At 40.4% G+C, this 25,247-nt stretch overlaps 1 protein-coding gene across 1 annotated transcript in view; it reads right to left on the reverse strand.

The window, feature by feature from the left end:
• The window catches only part of LOC141804181 (retinal-specific phospholipid-transporting ATPase ABCA4-like), a 55,467-nt gene that overhangs the window by 24,929 nt on the left and 5,291 nt on the right, over nt 1-25,247 (reverse strand). The window contains exons 7-24 of the mRNA XM_074688504.1: nt 22,416-22,505; nt 16,372-16,609; nt 15,997-16,136; nt 14,283-14,399; nt 13,961-14,158; nt 12,273-12,478; nt 9,899-10,075; nt 7,406-7,628; nt 7,079-7,300; nt 6,701-6,905; nt 6,523-6,615; nt 5,242-5,451; nt 4,887-5,064; nt 4,665-4,796; nt 2,956-3,095; nt 2,730-2,867; nt 2,336-2,517; nt 2,062-2,167 (exon numbers count right to left, since the gene is read on the reverse strand). Coding sequence (XP_074544605.1) covers nt 2,062-2,167; nt 2,336-2,517; nt 2,730-2,867; nt 2,956-3,095; nt 4,665-4,796; nt 4,887-5,064; nt 5,242-5,451; nt 6,523-6,615; nt 6,701-6,905; nt 7,079-7,300; nt 7,406-7,628; nt 9,899-10,075; nt 12,273-12,478; nt 13,961-14,158; nt 14,283-14,399; nt 15,997-16,136; nt 16,372-16,609; nt 22,416-22,505 — 2,995 coding nt within the window. The remainder of the gene's footprint in view (nt 1-2,061; nt 2,168-2,335; nt 2,518-2,729; nt 2,868-2,955; nt 3,096-4,664; nt 4,797-4,886; nt 5,065-5,241; nt 5,452-6,522; nt 6,616-6,700; nt 6,906-7,078; nt 7,301-7,405; nt 7,629-9,898; nt 10,076-12,272; nt 12,479-13,960; nt 14,159-14,282; nt 14,400-15,996; nt 16,137-16,371; nt 16,610-22,415; nt 22,506-25,247) is intronic.

Below are 25,247 nucleotides of genomic sequence, written 5' to 3' on the forward strand. Positions count from 1 at the left end.
TTGAAATGTTGGAAGATGAGGGTACAATATCGGGCTGAGTTGTTTCACTTTAGGATGTCATGAGCAGAGCAAAATGGTTTTTTTTTTTTTTTTTTGGATTGTTTGTTTTTGTTCGAGTGGCCTGCTCAGTATCTGTCTTTTTGCGAGTGGATAATATCATTACTCTTTAACCTTTAATTGCATTCGTCCCCGTGTACCCAGCTTTGCACACAGTCACAGTAAAGGTCAGCTTCAGCCCCCTACAATCCCGAAACGGGGAGGTAGTAAAAATAATTATTGTATAAATGACTTTTACACTTTGTTTTACATGTGGAAACATGAGTGATAAAATAAACAATAAATGAAAGGTAAAAAATGCAGCGGGACCATGCATTTGTGTGTTTCTGTCTTTGTAACTGTGCTGCTAGGGATGGGTACCAAATCAGGTACTTTGATAGGAATTCTGTCTGGAGTACCGGGTACCAAGTCACATAAAATCAAATGGTACCATGTTTCGGTACCTGGACACATCTTTGTGACTGTGAAAGAGTGGAAGAGAAGGCGGTTTTCCATACTGGACATGAACACAGCATTGCGAGTTTGTATACTGACAAATAAATATGTTAAATTGAAAAACTTTAAAATTGTAGTATTAAACAAATGAATATCTTTTTGCACATACCACAAAAAAGGACCGAAGATTGGTACCTGTTGAGTACCGATACCAATTGCCAGGTACCAGACATCAGCACCATATCGTTTCAAATGTGAAAGGTACCCATCCCTACGTGCTGCTGCTGTCTGGCCCTGCACAAGAGATTTCCAATCTCATCACGTCTCTTCCTGGTTAAGTAAGCGATAATGCCTGACAAAGTGTCCACTGTCAGAAACAAATGTTGCTTCCAGCTTATAAAAAGAAATAAATATTAAACCAATTATTCATATGTAAGTGTTGTTTTTTTAATCAAAATCATATGATTTTCACAAGAAGTGGCTGAGTGGACTATTTAATATCTCTCGTTGTGACGTGTTGCCGAGGTAACCAGCTCTGGCCACAGAAACTGCAGCTCAGACAGCCACAACTGATACATTAGGCCTAATCAGTGGAGGGAAGTGAGATGATTGCTTAATGTTACGTGATACAAAGTATCATTTCAGAGGGCGAGTACACCTCTTACCACCTGTGTGTGTCCGGAGGATGATGAGAAATTTAGTTTCAAAGAATCAAAGTCATCAGAAAAAACTATAAAATCACGCTTGTTTTGTTTACTGGCTTGCCATTGTGATAAATAAACTATGAAATAATGTATGAGTTTCTGTTGTCATGGTTACCTAAAAGCATTTCAGCCAGCCCAATAATATAGGACAATCAGGCTATTTGACCAAAACTTAAAAGGTGTCCTACAAATTTTAACAGACACCCTGCAGCCAATCAGAATCAAGCATTCACCCAGATCATGGTTTAAATAAAGGTTCCATAAGTAAATAAAAGAAATAATTTTGCAAATAAGGCTTTTTGTTGCTACTTTGCTCATTTAGTTTTTTTATTTTGTTCTTAGTTTCCAGCATCCAGGCTGTGACTTTGCACATTTGGGTGTTTACTGCAGATCCTTACCAGTAGAAAAAAAGCAGATGTTTTTAATCTTCACAAGCAATTCAGGCTTCATTTATGTCATTAAAAAACTTAAGGTAAGACTTTTTTTGGTCCTCTCAGAATAATCGGTCTCATATTAAGTGTAATAGATTTTTTGTACAAAAAAAAAGGACATGACACTTGATAAAGTTTCAGTTTCCTGGTGTAACTGCCATGTAGGAGAAAAATATACCCCTGTTCTACTTGCTATAATACATCCAGCAACCAGGGGGAGCTCTAAATGTTTTGGTTTTGCTCAATAAACATGTTCTGTTCTTGTATCACACTGCCTTTAATCTGAAATACTCAACCCTAGATGGGTTACTGATGTTGTTTGAATAAGAGAAATAGAAACACCTTTTTAACCCAGATGAAATGCTGAATGGATTATTCAAAGCCTGAATCTTAAATCTTAAACAGCACAGGAAAAACACAAAGCTTCCTCTCACCATCCAGGATTCTGTCGAGATGCTGGGACTGGTTCTGGGACTGGTCTTTGTATCTGGTGCAGATGGAGCAGGAACAGGAGCAGTCTGAGGCACAGTCACAGTCGTTCTGACGGAAACAGCACAGAAAGGATTCACAGACTCAGACCTCCTGCTGCTCCAAACACTCAAACGAGGGAGAATCAGGTATTCTGTTTGATTGTGAGCGGTAAACACACTGGGTGGAGATGGTAACGCGGCTGATTTTAGGGAAAAAGTTTAAAATAAAAAAACTCACCTCCTTCTTTTTGAGATCCCTCATGCGGCGCACAAGAGTCAGATAGAAACCCACTCCGAAGCAGTTTTTGAGGAAGAGGGGGGATCCGCAGCAGTGGAGTTGTCCTTTAGAGATGATGGCGATGCGGTCGCTCAGCAGGTCGGCCTCGTCCATGTGGTGAGTGGACAGAATCACAGTGCGACCTGCGAAAAGGTCCAGCTTTAAATAACCTGACATTTACATGCAATGAAGAAAACTTCAGAGAAGACTTCTTCAAACTTTTCAAGCCTTCGCCAACAGGTTATGGATTCTGTCAAAGATCTTTCCCTGATTAGTTAAAGTGCCCCAGGAGGGCAAGCTTGGACATCCCTGGGTTGAAATGTTGATCCTAAGGGCTGAATGTGGCTCTTTTTACCAGTTCTGTATTTCAGCAGCAGGTCCCAGATTGATCTCCTGGAATAGGGATCCACTCCTGACGTGGGTTCATCCAGAATCACGACCTTTGACCCTCCTACAAACGCCATAGCCACTGACAGCTTCCTCTGCATGCCACCTGTGAAGAAAGTGATGAAGGGGAAACTTTCAGAGCAGGGACGATGGTAAGAGAAGGAGGATCTGAGGGAAAGACACGAGCTGCCCACCTGAGAGGTTCTGGGCCTCGTCGTCTCTTTTGTGCGGCAGCCCGAGGTCCACGAGCATCTCCTCCACCTCTTTCGCTGCGTCCTCCTGAGAACGACCTTTCAGGAGGGAGTAGAAGAGGATGTGCTCCTCGACTGTGAGACTGAAGAAAGGACAGGGAGGTTGAGGATAGCTGTGACTTTGTTCAGGGTTCAAAAGTTGGGAAAATGTGGAAGTAAATCAGTTTTAAGGAGGATGGGGATTGATTTTGACATACAGAAATAAACACTCATGAAGCAAATCTTGTGTTTCTTCAAACAGGAAGTCTTTTTAATTTCCTTTTTACTCTTTTTTTATCTTGTATCTTTACAAACACAACAGGCAGCATGTTGTTAGACTTTCACTGAACTCCATAATTTGTTTTTTATATACCCTATATGCAGCTTCCAACTAGGTTTATGATCTAAAACTAATTCCAAACTGAATTCTTGGAGGTAGTTTTAGATCATCAACTTAGTTAGAAGCTGTAAATAGAATATATGAAAAATAAATAATCTTTGTATTTCTGTATTTCTCACTTATGTTGTATATGTCATATTTTGTTGAGATTTGGGGGAATTCATTCATAATAAAAATAAATATCCTATAATTAAACTCCAGAAAATAGCTATTATAATAATAAATAAAGCTTCATATCGTGAAACTACATATAAATAATTTACAGAGTCTCGCACTTAAAAATTCTTAGACATTGTAAACTCAAAACTATAGAAATACTGCTTCGAGCAAAGCATAAAAGTCTTCCCAACTATATTCAACATTTTTTAAATTGCTGTCTTTGAAATAGGTCAAGTGAGAACTAATGCTAAATACAGTAAGGGATGGGTACCTTTCACATTTTAAATAAAACGGTACCTTTCCATGGTACCTGGCAACCGGTACTCAACGGTACAAATTTTTGTACTTTTTTGTGTTTATGTGGTAAAAAATATCAATTTGTTGAATAATAGAATATATACTTTTTATCAATTCAACATATTTATTCTTTGATATATATGATCTTGCAATGCTGTGTTTATGTCCAGCATGGAAAACCTACTCTTCCACTCCACAGTCACAAGGATGCGTTTAGGTACCTGAACATGGTACCTTTTCATTTGCATGAATCGGTACCCGGTACTTTTGACAGAATTTGGTCGGTACCTATAAAAGTACCTAATTTGGTACCCATCCCTAAATACAGTTGTGTTTCTTTTTTGGGAGTTAAATTATGGAACAGACTTAGCAATGACTTGAAATTGTGCGATTCAATGTTGAGTTTCAAAAAAATATTAAAAAGTAAAATAGTAAGGGGGTTACAATGAAAATGACTTCCTGTAAAATTATTAAAAAGAATAATTAAGGGTAAATCTTGTCGTGATTTTTTTTACCTTATTTGTCATCATTTATTATTATTTATTTGTGTCACTTGTATTCTAGTTTTTCCATGGATTGTACGGGATAGGCAAAAATAGGCCTCGGCTTCAGCCTACTCCTTTTTCAGTTAGAGTTTGTTAAATTTAGGGTTTTTTTGTGGAAAAAAAATGCCTGGTGCAAGCATGCATATACATTTTTATTTTGTTTGTTTATTTATTTATTCTTTTGTAAAGTGATTGCCTAGGCCTAATTCATTTTCTGTACTGTAGAATGTAACTGAAATAAAACACTCATTCATTCAGTCCATGTCACTCACTGTTTGAAGAGGATGTTGTACTGAGGACACATCCCCAGAGACGAGCGGATGGCGTCCATGTCTGTTCTGATGTCTCTCCCGTTGATGTACGCTGTGCCGGATGTTGGAGGAAACAGGCCGGTCAGGATGGACCTGGATGGAGCAGAGATGATGATACAGAATCGGTTGAATTATCCTGTTTTCTGTTCAGTATTCAACCACAGAGCGTGGATTTCAGCTTACATGGTGGTGGTTTTCCCAGCCCCGTTGTGGCCCAGGAAGGACGTGATCTGGCTCTCGTAGAAGTTGATGTTGAGGCCGTTCACAGCAGGACGAGAGCCTCCATCGAACACCTTCACCAGGTTGTGGATCTGCACCCCTAACACCAGACCGACTGGGTCCACCTCGAAAAACAGCTGTCCTACAGTCGCACAGATTAACATCATGAGCACGTTTGGCTCAATTAACAGTTTTTCTTATTATCTGTAAACTCTTCTTTTGGATTTAGATCACTCTAAGCGACACAAACCACTCTTTTAACTCTCTTTGTTAGAGTGTGTTCCCCTGCCAGTCCACTAGATGTCCTCAGTGTCCTCACCTTCCATCCCCTCCTCCCGACCCTCCTCCTCCTGGTTCGGGGTCTCCTCTTGTTTCCTCAGCATCTCCCTCTCCCTCTCCAGCCGCTCCCTCTTGCTCTGATGCTTACAGGTTTTCTTGCTGGCTGAGCCGTTGCAGTGATTCATCTCTGGAGTTCCTCGGCTCTCCACGTCTTTCTCCTCGTCGTCGTTTGCTTCAGGTTTGTCAGGATCTGAGGAAGAAACATGAGAGATAGTTTACTGATCAGGATCTGGGGCACTGAACTTGCAGATAAAAACTGTAAACAGAGGAATGTGTAAACCCTGCACACCTTCTGCTGAAGGATGTGATTGAAATATGATCAAATCGTGATTTATTCTGCTGTCTCAATCTGCGGTTAGGGGTTAAATACATATATTTTCATTTTCATTTACTGGTTTAGGTCCTGTTTTCTGCCATCTACCATCTGTTGATGCTTTTGAGCATTTTCAGCTCGTAATTATTATCATTATTTCAAGTTTTAATGAAGTAAAAAAAAAAAATCTTATTAATTAAAAAGTTTTATCTCATGCAGGGAAACAATTTTTTTTTATTTTATTGGAAGACAGAAAGGAGGGGGAAAACATTCATACACATGTAAACATTGTGGAAGCCAGTTTGCACCAGTAAAACAAAAAAAAGAAAAAAGAAAGAAAAAAAAATTAAAAAAGGGTTGAGTCAGACTAATGACACATTAAGTCATAACTATGAGATACTATCATGACTCAGTATGTCATTATTAAGACTTCATTATTTTTAATTTTTACTTTATTTCCTTTTACTGGCAGGAACAGGCTTCAATAAAAAGCAACCAAAAGTAGCTGAGATGAAATAATTGAAAAAAAAAAACACACACAGCCACATTCACACACACACGCCAATATGTCACATCAGAAAGTTAGACAACTTAAGAATGACTGAGTCAAAGAAACATTAAAAAAACGAATATCAAATCTCTTTGTTTTTACTACAATACATATTTAAAATAACAACAAGGCCCCTTGGATAGCAGTGAAACTATCACAGTGAGATCAGTGAGATTTCAAACAGCCTCAAAGCTGACATGTGTCTCATGTTCAAATCGTATAATTAACGTGAGTTTCTCCAGCGTGAAAAAGTTGTGGATCACATCTTCTCAAGTGTAGTAGCCTTGTTTTCTGTTATTTTTGTTTTTAATCTCACCCTTCTCACATTTTTCATTTATTTTATCGTTTTTAAAAGTGCTACATAAATAAAGTTTATGATTCTTTTTATCATTTCTTACCTTGGTTAGGTGTTTCTGCGTATGGGGATGCAGGATTTTGCCAGTACGAGGGCTGGAACAGGAAGTAAAAAGGCCGCCCGATGCCGTACTGTCCTGTAGAGAAGATTACAGACTCCTGAGTGAAGCAGTCACGTAAAAAGAGTCCAATAAGAGTCAAAGAGAGAAAAAGCAGACAAACCTGGGAAGACGTTATCCAGATACCAGGCCAGGACAGCGTACAGGACGGCGTCAAACATCATCATGAGGACTGAGGTGAGGAAGGAGTATTTATCTTTCTCTAACGGGCTGGTCTGGATGTTGTCCCACTGCAGACCCAAACCCTGCTCCTCATAGCGGGACAGGTACTCTGTGCCAAAACCGAAGGCCACTGGAGACAGCAGGCTCTGGAAAAACAGGAGAAGGATTAATTTAGATCCTCTGAATGTGGAAGGAAACTTAAAGAAGAGTTATAAATTATTTCCTCTGTCAGAAATGTTCAGAGTGTGTCTGAGCAGCAGGAGAACAGTGTGTTCATGTCTGTCTGTATTGTTGCACCCTGCAGAGAGAGAAGACGTACAGCTGCCAGCTTCATGTTCTTGGTGATGCGATCCTGCCAGGCGAAGCAGAGGATGTGCGGCAGGTAGAGTGTGAAGTAAATGATGCCGCTGCAGGCAGCTGCCAGGTTGGCCTTGTTGAAGAAAACACTCATCAGGAAACACTGCATGATGGTGGTGACGGTGAACGTCAGCAGGAAGAAGAAGACCAGGAGGGGGTCGCTGTAATTCAGCACCTTTCCACCCTGAGAAGAAAAGAAAGGAACAAACAGCCTGTGATGGCCTCCGTAAAAACTGCCACAAGAGGGCAGCTGTGCTCCCTGGAAAGAAAACATGACCCCATGTCTCACCATGATGATGGCGGTGAGCAGCGCCGTGCTCATGGTCATCATGATGAGGCTGTCAATGAAGTACGTGTACCACATAACCCCGCTGTGGACTCCCATGACTTTGAGGGTCTCCTTAAGGCGCATCTCCTTCTCCAGCACGATGCTCTTCACAGTCATGGACACAGAGTAGATCCAGGCCAGCACCATGAAGAGGGGGAAGCAGCGGTTCAGGGTGATCATGAAGCTGGAGTGAGACGAAAAGAGAAGAGAGGAAGTCATCGTACCTCTCTTTGAATATTTTAATCAGAGAGGAGATTCTGTAGACGACACTTGATCAGAACTTGGCGCCAGGGGCCACGTCCTGGATCCTGACTTTCTGGCTTTCCTGCCTCCTGGTGGTAACATCCAGCATAGCACTTCCAAACAAAAAAAACACTGCTACCAAATCCACTTCCTGAGCAATAAAAGCCATAAAAACTAAAGGCTGAAATTAAAAAATTGGTTCAGTTTACTCTAACCAATCACATGGCAGCAGACTGATATGAAAGGGGTTTAACCAAAATTCAACGTATACCTGGAAACTCTCTACACACCTTTCGAGATGGTCTAAAACAGTGGTCCTGGTTCCTCTTGTGAAATGTTTTTTTTTTCTGACAAGTAACCCTCAAAAGCACAAAGCAGTTTTGGTTGTAACAAAAGACGACTGAATGATGAAATATTCTTTGCTAACAGCCACTGAAGATGTACTGGCTTCATGCTACTTTTGGCTGATTTCTCCCTTCAGAAAAATCCCAGTGCCTTGGATGGGTCACAACTTGTTGACATGAATCCCATTAAACATATTTTTTCCAAATAATTAGATTTATTTTTTGAACTTAAACTTATATTTGATTTCAACATTGATTGAATAAAAAGTGTTAGTACTGTTTTGCTTGGCTTGGGTACTCCCTCACATACCCCCAAAGGTAAATGTACCCTTATTGGAAAACCACTGGTCTAAAAAATTACAAAGACTATTTGGAAAACCTGAAAGCTGCAGTTCCCAGAATGTCCACTAGAGGCTTGCTGCAAAAACACAAAAAACCACATACACAACAAGCTAAAAAGCATATCTTTAGTTTAGGTCTGAAAAGCTTGTTTCTTTTTTTGGGCAAATTCTGCAAAAAATGAACTTTAAGAAAGTGTTTTTATCTTGTTTCGGTAAAAAAATAAAAATAAAAAAAAAAGTTCATTAGACTCAATATGAGCCATGACAATATCTTTTTTCGAGATGTTAAAAGACAAAAATGATGCCTGAATTACCTGTGAAGAGTTGAGAATAGAATGTGACTCATATTACGCCTAATAAGCCCCATCATTAGTTTGTATTTGACTGTTTTTTTTTCACGGTCTAAAAATAATTTATAATGAAAAAGTGACTTTTTATAAAGCAATTTGCTACTACAAGTGAATTTACTAATTTAGATGCCTTAAAGCTTTTGAGTCCCGCATGGGAAAGATTTATTAACAGAAAAGTAAACTGCAAAAACTGAAATCAAAGAAAGTGTTTGTGTCTTATTTTAAGTAAAAATCTGTCATATTAGACTGAACATGAGACACATTCACCGGACAAGTCCAGAAAAATGTTTTATATCAAGATATTAAAGGATGGAATTATGCCTGTATTGCTTCTAATCAAACTGCCAGTGGGGTAAAAAACTTGAAGACATGATTCTTATTTCCAGAAATTTGTCAAGTAGGTATTTCTCAGCCTGTTTGCTGATTTTTAAAGCAATTTAGGAGTCATGTTTGTCTTTTAATGTCCTGAAATCAAACATTTTTGGGCTAAAATTACTGAAAATAAGATATAAACACTTCATTAGTTATTTTAGTTTTTTTATTTGCAGTGCAGCACTGTAGTTAAGCTAGGTAGGTTGAAGTATATTTTCCCATCCTTATCTTTTTTTCCCCATCCTTATCTTCCCTATGTGAGAAACTGTAGGTTGTTTCAACCATTCTCTTCCTTACAACATTTTTTTTGGACTGTGAAAATAATAAATAAAAGAAAGAAAAAAAAAAAGTCAACCAAGTAAGGTTGCAAAAATCAACTTCAATCTGAGACAAGGGCATTTTTATTTCAGATCAGACTAAAGAGCTGCAGCCCTGAGCCCTTCAGACCGCTGGGCTCAATCAGTTTGTCCAGATTCTGAGAAGTGAACATCTGAGTGTTTTTACTCCTGAACCAGCCTGCAAACATGTTTGCTTTTCTCTGGTCTTCTTTCTGGTGATTCCATCAAATGCATTTCTGAAGCTTTTGATTTTTTAGTCTGTCAGTAGATGTGTCACTGACTTTCAGCCTGAGAGCAGCTGTAAAATTCACAGAGAAGTATCAAATGTGTTTGAAATAATGTAATTTCTCACCTGTATTCGTTTTTTCATTCTACTTTTGTGAAAACTATTTAACTGCATTTTATTCCTTGCATGTTTTATTGAGTGCACACGACTGCTTCCTTAAACAGAGTCCGGTTTACTCACAGGTCATCGACGTAGCACGGGTAAGGCATCTGCTGCACGTAGACCCCCAGAGGCCAGTCATTGCCTGTGTGTAATTTGATGATGCCGTGTTCGATCATGTCCTGCAGGTAGGCAAAGCCCCCCCAGATGTACCTCTGATCCTCCATGGGGTCCGCTCTGGGGCCCGGGTCCCAGTACCTAAGATAAGAGGCGGAGGGTGAATGACTGAGAAGGCTGGATCATTTGTTTATTGATGAATCCTTCTGGTGTGTGTGTTTCATTCACAGCTCTTTAATAATAACACAAAGCTAACATCCGTACAGCACACACACTCCACATGTACGCCGCTTTCTCTTAATCAGATAAGTCCGCAGCAAAGCCTTTCTACAATCTGATTACTCAATCACACAGAGGCTGGGCTCCCACTGGGTCTGTTACAGCCTGTTGGTGCCGTGTTAACTGCTAAAAGTGCTTGTTCACCCCCGGGGCTATTGACAGACCGTCCGTTTATGAATGGGAGATCAAAGAGACGGGAAAATACTCGAGAGCCTCACACAGGATGATGAAAGAGCAGGTATCCAGTTAATACGCAACCACCAAGACAGTCTGGAAATACGGGGAGGCTGGTTAGAGAGGGTTTCTCTTCCTTCTTTGATTATTTTAATGGCTCTAACAAGCAGAAAATGAAGGAGCAGCAGGTTAGCATGTTGATTTGAAGGCTCAAAGATCACTGGATGAAGGTTAACCTCTGTGATGAAATGTTGGAAAAGATCTTTTCACCTGCTCTGCTGCTCAGATGATAGAGCAGTCACAGAAGTATGTTTTAATACAAAAGTTAGTTTATCACAAAGTTGCATGGATGGATGGATGAACATGGTTTCCTTCAGAATGAATTGAAACTGTAGGGTGATAACATGTACCCATAAACAATGATCAAAAATTGATTTTCTTGCGTGTCTTGTGTGCACACATCAGGGAGTAATTCTGCCTTGCGCAACTTGGAAGCTAAGAATTGTAAACTCCAACCCAGGTTCTGTTTCTTATTGGTGTTGACCACCGTGTGATCCTTCCATAAGTCTCAGTTTTCGTCAATGCAATTTTGGTCGATGTAAAACAGGATTTGAAATACCTGAGAAAGAAAAGATCATAGTTCTGAAGGCATGGCGGCTTTTATTTTGGCGTGGCAGTGGGCCACAGTCATTTACATGTAGATGAAACCCTATTCTATAGGAATGGATGGATAAAAAGATACATGGTTGACTTATGAATGTATGGATTAATGGAATTTGAAGGATGGATGGATAAGTGCCTAGATGGTTAAGGGAAGAAGGGATAGATGTATGGATGGATGGATGAAGGAAGAAGGGATGGATAGACATACAGACGGATGGCTGGATGGATAAGGCCTCTGGTTGAGGGACGAAGGGATAGATGTATGTATGTATGTATGTATGTATGTATGTATGTATGTATGTATGTATGTATGTATGTATGTATGTATGTATGTATGGATGGATGGATGGATGGATGGATGGATGGATGGATGGATGGAAAGGAACCTCGATTGTTGAGGAAAGAATGGATAGATGGATGGATGGATGGATGGATGGATGGATGGATGGATGGATGGATAAATAAGGACCTTGACGGTTGAGGAAAGAAGGGATAGATGGATGGATAGACGGATGGATGGATGGATGGATGGATGGATTGATGGATGGATGGATGGATGAAAGAAAGAAGGGAGACATACAGACGGATGCATGGATAAGGCCTCTGGTTGAGGGATGAAGGGATGGATGGATGGATGGATGGATGGATGGATGGATAGACGGATGGATGGATGGATGGATGGATGGATGGATAAATAAGGACCTTGCGGTTGAGGAAAGAAGGGATAGATGGATAGATGGATGGGTGGATGAGATCATGGATGGATGGGTAAAGGACAAAGGGATGGATGTATGGATGAATGGATGGTTGAAGGATGGTTGAAGGATGGACGGATGGAATTTTGGAGGATGGATGGATGGTTGAAGGAAAGAAAGATTGTTTGGGTGGTTGGATAATGGATGGATGGTTTAAAGATGGATGGAAGGATGGATGGATGGATGGATGGATGGATGGATGGATGGGTGGATGGAGAGATTTAGCATTGATTGGATGAAGGGAAGTTGGAACATTGATGGGTTGTTGGATTGATGGATGAGTTGACAAAATAACCGATGATGGTGGATGTATGAAAACATGAGGCTGAGTGAATAGATTAATGAATGGATTATTGAATGGATTAACAAATGGATTCATTATTGGTGTGATTGAAGGCTCAGAATCAGGTGAAGGTCAGCTGACAGCCTTTATACCTAAACACCCCTCCTCATGAGTCTCAGCTGACCTGTCTTTGATCTTGTTGGTTCGCTCCACTGCGTCGATGTCCATGCGGATCTTATACTTCACATGTGGGGGGACGCTTGTGGTCCAGGGGTACATGTCCATGAAGACCACACCGGCCCAGAACTTGTTCTTCTCCAGGAGGTGCAGAGACTGATGGATCATCTGGGACTCATCGGTGAATGCTACGAACTTGTCCAGGTTGATGCACTGTGATCACAGGAGAAAGGAGACGAGCATGAGCTTTAGTTTTTAAAGGCGTTGTTTGTACCTTAGTTTAAGTTGCATAGTGTGTGTGTGTGTGTGTGTGTGTGTGCAGGTACTATTTGATCACGGATTGGATTAGGGTGTAATAAGCCTTTGCTTTATATGGAGCAGGGATTTAACCCTTAATACCATCCGGACCCAAATACACCAGAACATTTACAGCCGTCACTTCAACACCTGATCAAACTCTAGAGTCCTGTGGAGATGTAACTTGAAGCAGCATGCTGAAAAACTGTTTCTGAGCTGGTGCTGAAAGAAGGTAGTGTATCCACACTAATGTGCAGTCATATGGTTTCACTGAGAGGATTTGATGACATGGGAAAAGGCACACACACACATAGGAACACACACAAACATGACAACTAATGTATGCCTTTAATAGCATAGAGACAGACACACATGATGCTAAACACACACCTACACAATTCCTCACAACAAACAATAGTGCTCAGGAGCCCACACCATCACATGCACACACATGCTTTCTCTTCCGAAGAGACACATGTAATTGCCATGTGAAACTCTCATCCCACACACACACACACACACACACTCTCCGGCTGGGCTCTCTGCACACCGTGTCTAATGTCTCCATTCACTTTACTGTACAATAGCCTGAGAGCGCTCAAAGAAAGACGAGAGAGCACTTCCCATTCATCTTCATGTGGCCATACATCCACAGCACAATCATGCTCGCTCAGAGATGGGCTGAGAAGAAAGAGGCGCTCTAATACACACGTTCTAAAGGATATCAGTGTGAGAAACATCCCCTCTGACACGGCGAGGGGACCTAATGCTAACTGCAGCACTTATCCAGTGGCCCAAAGCTAGCTGACAGCTATATCGAATCGGCTAAACTGCTGGGGTTTGTTTGTGAGGGTCTCATCATTAAACTTGGAGACAAAGCACAGATTGAGATGCTTGCACTCGATAGGGCTCCCATCAGGAGCGCCACCCCCTGCCCCCTTTAGATCAGATGAGAGGAGAGAGGAGAGGCGTGAAGGATGGATCGAGCGATTTGCCTCCTTTTTATTTCGCAGGCGTGAGGGTCTTACACTGAAACCGCATTGAGCTCATAGTAGGGGGGTGATTCATTCCCACCTCCTCTGCACTTTATCACCGGCTCCACAAAGGAGGCAAAGCAGCAGGGTGACAGGAGGCTTGTTCTCCACAGCTTTCAGCCGGCAGGACGGGAGAGCGGCTCTAAAGCCGTGCTAAGTGGTCTGATCTGTTTCAAAGGGAGCCTGGATGCAGACCCCTGGGAGCAGGGCAGGAAGACTGATGCTCCTGTCTGCAGAGCTCAGAGTCAGACTAAGAGCCAGCTCTGGGAATGTGCAACATTTGACAAAAAGAGGAGTGAGAGGGGACACACTGCCCAGCGCGGAGGAAAAACATCAGACAGACTGGTGTTGTTGTTTTTCTTACCTGTCCGTACTTGTTGAACATGCGTATGATCGTGTCTGTGGTGTTAAAAATTGTTCTCCAGTCAAAGTTGGGCATCCCCGGCTCCCTTGAGTCCTCTGGACCGTTGTACAGGAAGTTCAGGATGTCTTTGGTGGTAAATTCAGATTCCTGCAGACTGTTGTCCACGAAGTTCATCACTGTGGGGTTTCTCAGGGTGTCCTGCAGGGGTTGGGATGCACATGTTTGATGAGTTACATAATTATAAATGTGCAGAGGGTGGTACTTTTTTAATCAGTGTGAATCACTAACTATCACTATAAGTGTCCATGGTCAGCATTCATACCCTGATCATGTTCATCTGGACGCTGTTCTGGAAGAAGGCCCAGAGCTGGGGCCCCAGCTCCTCCCAGGCTTTGGCCATGTTCTGCAGCCGCTCCAACTCTTCAAACGTTGTGTTGGCCTGAAACACAAACAAACACAATACTAAAGATGTTTAAGGTTGGGTCTAAAAAATAAAACTTTTACATAAATGACCCTGCTCAATCATCTCCTCGGGGCCTCTTTACATGTGTGTCAGTATCTGTGTCTGTCTTGAACCCTCTCCTCTGCCTGTATGTTGATGTTTTGGTTGTGTCAGGACGCTTCTTGGCGGAGAGTAAGTGTGGTTACATCAGCCAATCACAGTGCGCCCAGTGTGCAAGTGACTTTGTGTGTTGATTAGAGAGTGGAAGAAGCTAATCAGAGCGGCTACAATAGCAGACGTAGCACGAGAGACACTACCAAAGTGAAATGAAACGCCAAACAGAAAAAGCTTTTTCCTAAACAAGGGTGAAGCTTAAGAGAAGAGATTTCCTGTTTTTTATTTTCTTTCTTTTAAAAGAAAGTAAAAAAGCAAAGAAAATTGAAGAATATTTAAAAACATTCAGGAACAATGTTTCATTAATTCAGGTTAAAAACAAGTCTCCAAAAAATAACATTAAACCAGTGATTCACTACATTTTGGGATAGATGGATGTATGGATGGATGATTAAGGATGTGCAGTGGATAGATGAATGGACTGATGAAGGACCCAAGTGATGGATGGATGAATGAATAAATGAGGGATAGATAGTTAGCAGATGGATAAATGGATAAATGGATGGGTAGATAGAGCTGGGTGGATTAATGGATTATTAATGGAGAGATGAAAAATGGAAAGACGGATGAATATAAGCATGTTCAGATAAGGGGCTGGTCAAGGATGTGAGGATACATAGATGGAAAAAAACTGGCAGAGGGAGAGGTGGATGATTGACAAAGGGATGATTAGATAGATAGATAGATAGATAGATAGATAGATAGATAGATAGATAGATAGATAGATAGATAGATAGATAGATAGATAGATAGATAGATAGATAGATAGATAGATAGAACTAAAAAACACAAATAGATGGATGGATGGATAGATTGGTAGTTGATCAATGATTGATGGACAAATAGATGAAAGAAGACATCGATTGCATTGCTTATGGGTGGATGGATAACCAAGGTATAGACGGATGTCTGATGGGGGGACATGCATGTATGGAAAGAGAAGAAGAAAGTCTTAAAAGATTGACAGACAGATGAATGAATGAGCTGGACTCTACAATCTCAAACTTCTTTATAATGATTATTAGATGAGTGAATTCAAATAAAGTAATAATGTTAAGGCAGATTCTTCATCATCACATCTTTCATTCATTCGTCATCAATGTGACTTTTTTCTTTGTGCCTGCTACCTGAACGTTTACTTCTCTTTATACAGCCAAAATGAATTTCTATTCATCTTTTTCCTTTCTTTGCTGCGCCCTTAAACTCAGTCTATTTTTAATCCTTCTCTCATACTGTAGATTGTCCTTTAACCCTCCGCCCTCCTCTGCTTCAGTAGTCAGCTCATTCCTCAGCAGGGTGGGGGTTTGGACCAATCAAAATCAGATACAGAGACCGCTGAAAGAAACACAGAGACTGAAAGAAAGACAGAGAGACTGAGGGAGAAAGAGGTGAGGGGTCAGCTGGAGGTGCTCTCTCTTACACTCTTTAATATCTTGTGGACAGCAGGGGAGTTGGGGGTGTAGAGGATCTTTCCCATCAGCAGGGGCTTGACTGAATTCCAGACGATTTTGGTGATGGGGTTGGACTCCAGCGTCTGCATCAGGGCGTTGCAGAAAGGAGCTGAGGGTGGGGATGTTAAAGAAACAAAGAGGTCAGGAAAAGCAAACAGAGATCGATGAGAAGAAATGATACACGGACTCCAGACACACACGCTCTTATACTCTTAGGGCCTGAATCCTAACTGCTCTTACGCTTTAGGATGGAGGTATTTAGACTCTTCTCTTACAAGCTGATTAATCACTTTATTTAACTAATTTCAAGAGAATCAAACTCTATCAAACCACTTGTTACTCACTTGTTGTGTCGTCATAGACAAAACTTTGGCTCTTGCTTCCATTGACGCCCAGAAACACCTTGTAGTTGTTGTCTTCATACCAGTTAAAGGACATGACCCTGGACCCGCCTCCCTCTGGGTATCCACAGAAGAGGTTTGACACGGCGGACATGAGCTGAGTGAATGTGGATGGGCCGCCGTCTTGAAACAGGGAAGACAGCGTCTTCAGGAGCTCCTGAGAGCTTTCCCGATCCATCAGCTGGAAGAGTCAAACAGAGACGTGGTTTCTCTTCGTGATCATCAGACCTGTTCACTTACTTTCACTATCGTTAGAACATGATGCTAAGCTATGCTAAACACGTTAACACAGAGGATTATGTGAATATCAAAGGATTTAGAAGTGTTGTTTACAAGCTGACAGAAATAAAATAACAACTGTGTCGTGCTCAAGAGAAAGTGACGTCAAGGTACAGATAGTTGAGGTAGATTTGTTCCAACAAACCCATTGGAATTAATCCCATGTATTAACAATAACCAGTCAATTAGTCATAACAGACGAAATCCCAAAAGTTGGAGCCACCAGTAAAGATTGAACTTCAAAGTAATGTTACACTCCTTAAAAAATTCTTCAAAGCTTTAAATTTTGGCATAATGCAATCTGTTTAAACATCTCTGAGCTACGTTTGTCAAAAAGCAACGTACAAGACAAGGATATTTATGTAATCTGTGATAATTTCTTCCATCCAAATGAGCTGACACAAACAATATTGTGAAAACAAAAGATTTAAATCAAAGCAAAGAGGGATGTACGCTTCTCCTCACATTACTGAGATAATCAAACTAAATATCCTCCCATTGAGAAAAAAAAAAGCTTCTGACAAATCGTTCCTCCCTGATTTCAATCATTTCCTCCTCACGTCTGAGGAGGTTTACGTTTTGTGTGTGGGATATTTGTTCAAGAGACTGCCGGTCAGTCAAGTGCTGAACATGAATGAAATCAACAGTAAAGAATTATAATGAAATGAAATGATCTGTGAGTAGGAACATGTCTCCACACGTCCTTCAACCCTTTAAAGATGCTATGAGGAGGATTTGTTTCCATTGGACTGGCCCGCAGTCTCACTCACACTGTCGTAAAAACGTGACTTTTAACCAGGCCTGTGTTTGTTCTGGAAAACATTTTCCCAACGAGGTATGGTATTTATCAGTACAATTATGTAGCACTGTTGTTTGAAACATGACAACGAGCAAATGTTGTAGGTTTGTACTGTACGTCAGTAGCCGGCTATGTGTAGCACTATTAGCAGCCGGGGCTACAATGTATCTATAGGCTAACGTAAACAGCTAGTTTGTACAATAGTTTAGTAGCCGCCTGTATTTAGTGTTACTGACAGCTGGGTCCTGTGAGACTTGTCCGTAATGTGTAACGTTAGTAAATCCTGAGCTAGCGTAACCTCACTCTTCATTTTATTGATAGACTCTCAAGTTTGAATAGACCACTGCAGAATAATTGCTGACTGTGGGTTGGAGTCAATATTAGCACCAACAGTTTAGCTTATTTAGCCTTTAGCTCGTGCTCTATCTCTCTCCTGTTTCTCTTTCTTCTGCTCTTCTGTCCTTTTTCTGTCTGACAGTTAGGCTCCAATGTCCACCATCACTACAAAATTAATCACAGAAATCGTTTTCAACAGAGAAAAACACAGATCTCTCTTCTCTCTACTAAACTTATCAGCTGGTGTGGTGTTGTCATAGAGACCTAGACATGACATAAATCAGTTTGGTCCTGCTCGATCTGATGGGGAAGCTAAGAAGTAGCATTTTCAAATAACCTCAATTGGCGCTGATAATCTCATTGTAAAGTGTAGATTACGATCGGGCATATATCTAGAAGGGAGACTTTTTCAAGATCACTTTCAAACTCCTCACTGACTCTTTAAAACATCAATAGTTGACTTTCAAATAAAAGTCTGCCTAAAAACAAGAGCTGAGGGGAGGAAATGCTAAAGGTCAAATTAAATGTTAAAAAATTAAAAAGCTACCACTGAGTGATAATCCATAAAAATTAACTTCACTTAACTGCATAAGTTAGAATACTAAAATATTGATCAAAAATAAAAAATAAATGAAAAAGTTTGAATAATAACATTTAACTGAGACAGTTTATGCATCATTAAAGGGACTAAAATTACATTTTCAAGGCGCTGTGAGGGCCTATTTTGTGTTGACTGCAGTGACACCTGTGGCCAAAATCCGAAGTGTTTTTCTGGGATTAGGACGGCCCATGAGCACCATCACCCACTGTCATAAAGATGTAGCTCTTGCCAAGGTGTGCATATGGATCTTCTTTTTAACACTACTTTTCTTTATTCCTGACAACTCTTTGCAAGATTCAAAGCTTTGAGGAAATGTATTTATTTGTAGTTATGTAGCATAGCATGGTGTCAAAGGGAAAAACCAAACTACAGATACTGAGAAATAACATTTAGAAAAAAAAAACCTTTTGGTGCTCATATTCTAACCTTTAACTGTGGAGTATGAACAGGCAAATAAAAGTGAGACAGTTTCAAGATCACTTCTTAAGTCCTCACAGTTCTTTTGACAGCCGGACTCAAAAGGTTGGCCGTGCTTCATGTCAGACGTTGGCGTTATAATAAGAAACTGCTTCAGATAATCAAGAAACTAGCCACAAGAACCTCCTCAAATCTTAGAAATAACCTTTCTACTCTTTGTTTTGACATGTAAAGGATCATGTTTCAGCCAGAGTTACGCTCTTAGAGGAACATCCGTGCTTTAGCTTCTGTCTTGGCACACAGTAGCTCTGAAATCCTGGTTCTGGTCTCACTATGAGAATATTTGATTCCTCAAAGGTCAGGATGAAAGTGACTCATTTCTGCTCGCTGAGCTCACAGCCCGACTTTCTTTCACTCTCACATCCCTTTCCTCTCTCTTCTTATATCACACACACTCACTCTGATTGAAGTGAAAGGAAGGAGTTGTGAGAGCATTTGGCTCGCCTTTCTGTCACCGCGGTGATACGACGGTCCCACCTACAGGATGTGTCACCTCCAAGGAATGTCTGCCTTCACCGCCCACCCCTCTACCTCCCTTTTTCTCCCTCTCACCCCCCACACACACACTGGTGGAGGTGATGATGGGATACACACCACCCCCTGGGACACAGGGTGAACGTGCTGAAAGACACAACACGACCCTGGACTATCTTTGTATATGTGTGTTGAGGATCTTACTGCATGGACCAAGCAGATCGTTCATGTTCTGTTTATTCATATTATTTCAGATTTCATTATTTTACAACTTCTCTTTTTTTGTTAATCTCTGTATTCTTGTATCTCTGTATCTGGCCCAGGTTCCTTCCTAAGATCTGCAGGAGCTGGGATCAAACCACCGTCTTTCCCATTCAGAGACAACCCACTGAACCACTGAGCCACAGCCTTTTTAAGTGCTGTTAATTGACAAGTTAATAGTTGCAGCTCTTGATCTAAAGCTTTAGAACATTACATAGTAAACAAATATTCAGGTTTTTCCTGATGGTGCTGCTTTTATACTCAGATATGAATGTTAAATTGGATTCAGTTGATCCAGACTCAGGCTAACTTATAAATCTAAAGCAGTAGTCCCAACAACCAATGAAGGTTGGGTTGTGAGATGCTCTCTAAAATCAGAAAATATCTCAAATTAAACAAGACACAAGGTACGTCATTCACTTTTTTTCCTGCTGAGTCTAAAACATGCACAAACAGAGCTTTGCACAGAAACATGCACTGATGGTGACTGCAGAATAAGGAAGCTGCACCATAAGCACACATCTGAGCAGTTAGGGGTATGGTGCCTTGCTCAAAGGTACCCCAGCAACCGCTCAGGAAATTATTCTGACACCTCTCCAGCTATCAGCCAAATTTCCAATTTTAGTTCAAACTTGGACTTGAACCTGCAACGCTCTGTTTTCAAAGCTAGGTCCCAATGAACTGAACTACTGCCGCCCCCACATTTCATCAACTACTGTAAAAATATTTATATAAATGTACAAATATAATTATATAAATATATAAAGCTTTGCAAACAGAAATGTTTGATCTGTTTCCCACATTTTTTTTCATGAAGACCCCAAAGGTCTAAACCGGGATGATGATGGTATCTGTGAAGGCAGATTAGTTAAGGAATCACAACAGATGCGGCAGTCTAGTTTTTGACTGATCAGCTAAATTAAGTCTCTTCGACCTTTTTTAGATTTATTCATCTTTTTTATTTTATTCTACTTTAATTTTTTTATTTTATTTTATCTTTTTTTATTCATCAATTTTATCTTATTCATTTATTCATTTATTTATTTATTTATTTATTTATTTATTTATTTATTTATTTATTTATTTATTTATTTATGTTGTCTGTTAGCAGAGGGTCACTGGTCACTCCTCTTTGGCACTTATTTCTTGGTAGAAAAGTTCTGAAACGAAAACAGGCTAAAACTCAAATTTCCACTCAAAAGATTAATTGCAAGTTAAAAGTTTAAAATTTAGGCAGTGTGTAAAAATGAACAAGTACTGGGATGAAGTGTGGAAAGCAATGAAAGCAATCTCGGGTTATGTAATTCCTAAGACATGTGAAGTGTTGTATTTGGGAAACTTAGCACAAGAAATTATTCAAAACAAAGACAGATACCTGGCTGGAATATTACTTGTGGCATGTAAGAAAGCCAGAACAAGAAAATGGTATAAGGAGGACCCTCCCACTCTGAATAACTGGATGGACATTGTGGAGAATTTACATGACATGGAGAGCTTTACACACAATTTGAGTTTTCAACAACCTATTTGTCAAAAAAAAAAAAATGGAAAAAGTGGATGGACTTTAAAACCCACCTGAAAGACTGAGGAGAACGGACTATTTACAAGGAGGCTATATGAACTTTAGTTAACTGACACCAAGTTGTTATATTATATGTTTTTTTTGCTGTAACCCCATTAAAAAGCAAATAAAATATAAGTATTAAAAAAGAAGTCTAAAATTTAAAATTAAAAAACAAGGGAGTTTGCTTTTTTGTTAACGGCTCATGTTAGTTCTCTCCTATCTTGATCTTATTGATTTTTTTAATTTTTGTTCATTTTTTTTATGAGGGTTTTCTTTTGAGCACTGAGCACTTTGTCTTTTTTTTTTTGTCTGTAGCTGGTCCTAAATGCTGCTACTCGTACTCGTAGGCGACATCACATCACTCGTGTTTTGGCCTCCCTTCATTGGCTTCGTGTCAACTTTGAGATTAATTTCAAGATTTTATTGTTTGCTTACAAAACACTGAAGGGCTCCATATGAGCTCTGCAGACATACACTCCTGGTTGCATCCAACTTTACGCTGAGGAACAGGGGAGACCAGGTCTCTGCCATTGTAGCCTCTAAACTCTGGATTCAGCTGCCCCCACAGGTTAGGCTGGCTCCTACTCCGCCTGTGTCTAAATCCAACCTGAAAACTCTCCTGTATTCACTGGCATTTCTAGGCCCAGTTTTTGTTTGTTTGTTTGTTTTTATGGTTGTTTCTTTTGCTTTGTTAGGCTGATTGCTATTCTTGATTATTTTTTCTCTTTCTATGTTGCTAATGTAAATCACTTTGGTCAACTCTTTTGTTTTTAAATATAGTTGGATTACATCAGATTTGTTGGGCATGTCTTGTCTCATGCTGATTGTTAATCATTTAACTCTCTAAATCATTACACCAGAGTTTGGATCCATTTCCATTTCTTCTCATACTGTTTCTGTCACAGATATGATACAGACACATAAGCAGCTCTGCACATTTGTGATGCACGAGCCTACATATGTCATGAGTCGACAACAACACATCAGAGCATGTTCAGTACACGTGCGGGTTGTTAACACACTAATGTACACCCCACATTGTCAGGCCCATCACTCAGCCTCCTCCTCTGCGAGCGCTTTCCCAAACAGGGAGCGGAGGAAGAGGCGAGTTTCCTGCAGGGCTAAAAATACCGGAGCCTCTGATCCTGCTGGACTGAGGAGGAATAGAAAGGATAGACGGACTTTGGAGCACTTACAACTTGGATCCTCTCAGACAGTGCCTTCAAAACGCGACCCCAGAAGTGTAGGTCGATCCCCTGTGAGTTACTGTCCAGGACCTGAGGCATCTGGGGAGAAAGAAGTCACAAGATTGACACATCAGCGAGATTAAAACACTGATTATACATCTGTGTGAGCTGATAAAGATTCTGTCCACTCTCTTATTATTACATGAGAAAACCTGAACATTCTGGAAACACATGCATAAACGCTCTAAATCGGTTAACTTAAAGAAATCAACATCATTTCCTCTTAACCTTTTCTGAACTGACTTTATTTTCCAGAGAAGTCGTTAGCAGAAGGTGTCAGAAAACGCCTGGTCAGGGTAGAGGGCAGAGGGCAGAGGAAACCCCGAATGCAACAAGACAAACATGAGATTTCCTTCCCCTCACATTCCTCACGCCTGCATTTGAATGAGCGAGGGAAGGAGGAAGGCAGAGCTGGGGGACGGACGGTGGAGGGTGAACGGAAACGGCGGCAAAGAAAGAGGAGCGATGAGGAGAGGTCAGCGTGGTAATGGGCTTTGAACTTAACGGAGCTAATGGGTTCAACACACTGATCGCCACTAAGATGCTCTCACTACAAGACTAAGACAAACTAAGCAGTCGTCTAAGTTCACAACTTACGCACACGAGTGAAAATGTTGTGTCCAAAAGATTCCAACAATCACCTCATAGATTAGTTAGAAATGTTACAATCGGTATAATGCCATAAATCAGGTCAACACAGCCACTACTGCTGAGGTAAAACATGTCTATCTTAAATTAGCTCCACCAGTAAAGAGGGGGTATTGATTAAAGCAGGGTTATTCTGTTTTCCCATACTGTAACAATGCTGGATGTTTTTTTAAACGTGCAAATTTTTAAATGATGAGGTCATCACATAAGGATTTCCAAACTGGCTCATAACATGTAAGAGAAGCAGACCTCTAAAAGTGAAGTCAGCCAATCAGAGAGAAGGGGGTCTGTGGAGTGGGGAGTCTTAAAGAGACAGCGGGCAAAGACAAAGGTTTTAAACAGGCTGAAATAAGGGTTTTCTGAAACACACAAGAGAGTTGTTTTAGTTGTAAATCATTTAAAGCTACTATGGGTGCACCAGAGGGACAAAATTAATTCAAATAAAAAAGGTACAATGCCCCCTCTTTAAGTTTACCCTTGTTTAACTTTAAATAAGACTGTGACAGCTTTCTTCAAAGACTATAAACTCTAAAGGAGCAGTAGCCTCATTTTCTCACTGACTTCTAAGCAGCTGGCCTTATTTTTGCCACCAGTATATTCATCTGTGTGGGACACTGGAAAGACTACATGTGTAAGACACCAGAGCACTGGCTTTCTCTTCTATGTGAGCAGGGTTTGCTACACGTTGTAAAACCAAATTCAAAACCATAAATTCTGAGACTCAAATTCAGAAAAATTGCAGTCGTTTTTGCACAGCAGATTGGTCCTAATTAATTAAAATCAGACGTATCTGATGGAAATCTCTCCAGAATTAAAAGCATTTCTGCATATGTTGCGGATGGTTAATAATTAGACATGTACCGATCGATAAGTGTTGATTTCCTTAATTTTGGGGGATCGGTCCTTACATCCTTACATATGAAACTGATCTTATGGCTTGACAGCCATTGTTGCTTTTTGCTCTGAGACCTCAAACTCAGGACACTTTATTGGTTGTTAAGTTAAAAGGTAAAGACTTTATTGTTTCACGGGTATTGTTCAATGATTTTCAATAAAATAAGATTGGAACATTGAAGGTATATGCTGTCAGTTATAAAAAATAAACAAAAAAAATCTAGACCTAGATGCTTTCTACACAGCGTCAATTCAGTTTTGTAACCCACAGTGTCTCAGATGAGTCTCGTCTAAAATTTAAGAAAACTCAAGAGTTGAACTAAAATTTTACAAGAACTTAAATTCAAGACTGGTAAAGGAGCCCGAAGTGGGTGGGGCTTTAATGGAAAAAGCTTATGCCAAACATTATTGTAAAGAAATAAAAAAAATAACAGTTTGGGTTGAAACAGAAAAATGTCATTAATATGAATGTGAAATGATTCTTTACATTGAGTAAGGCGTCACTTTGTTTTTGCTAACTGAGCATTAAATATTTCACAACAAAGAAGAGTCTTTACTAAAGGCTTACACTGCCTACTGATGGTTTTATAAAGATAATAGATAAGCTTAAATATTTTAGGACAGAGAGGAAATCAATAATCTCTTGTCAGTTTAATTAAGAAGATAATAAAATGGCACAAAAATCCCATCGTTCCAGGTTTAATCTTCTTCATTTAACATCTTAAACTCTCAGACATGAATCTCTGTCAGATCCACCAGGAAAAACAGATTATGCAAGTCCCCGTTGCCCCTCCATCCTCTGGGTTTCTAACGGCCTGGTGCGCTAACAGCTGTGGAGCTGACCTGACCTTTAATGCTGGCACATGGCGGCCATTTATTTACACAAGACGCAGCATCATGTCTTAGAGAATACCTCACAGACCGGGGGCGGGGTCCAGTTAAGCCCATTAGAGAAAAAGGCCAAGCGGGATAAGGCTGTGCCAACACCCTGAGCCAGTCACCTAACTGAACCTGGACACACATCCAGCAGGAGGAGAAGGAGGAGGAGGAGGAGGGGGGTGTAAATATAGGTCAGTTTATTGGTAGAAAGGTTCTCCTATTTCCTCTTTTTGTCCCTGTAATATCCGCAATAAATCTGCATCCCACTCCGACAATCAGACAGAAATAAAGATCTGTGGCTCTACCTCCTCTGAGTTTCTCACTCTCTGTAAATAAATGTGTAAATGGTTTGAAACCAGG

This window comes from Halichoeres trimaculatus, unplaced genomic scaffold (assembly GCF_033239565.1).
Source record: "Halichoeres trimaculatus isolate MK-OKI-2021-1 unplaced genomic scaffold, fHalTri1.1 fHalTri1_scaffold_15, whole genome shotgun sequence".
Classification (NCBI taxonomy): domain Eukaryota; kingdom Metazoa; phylum Chordata; class Actinopteri; order Labriformes; family Labridae; genus Halichoeres; species Halichoeres trimaculatus.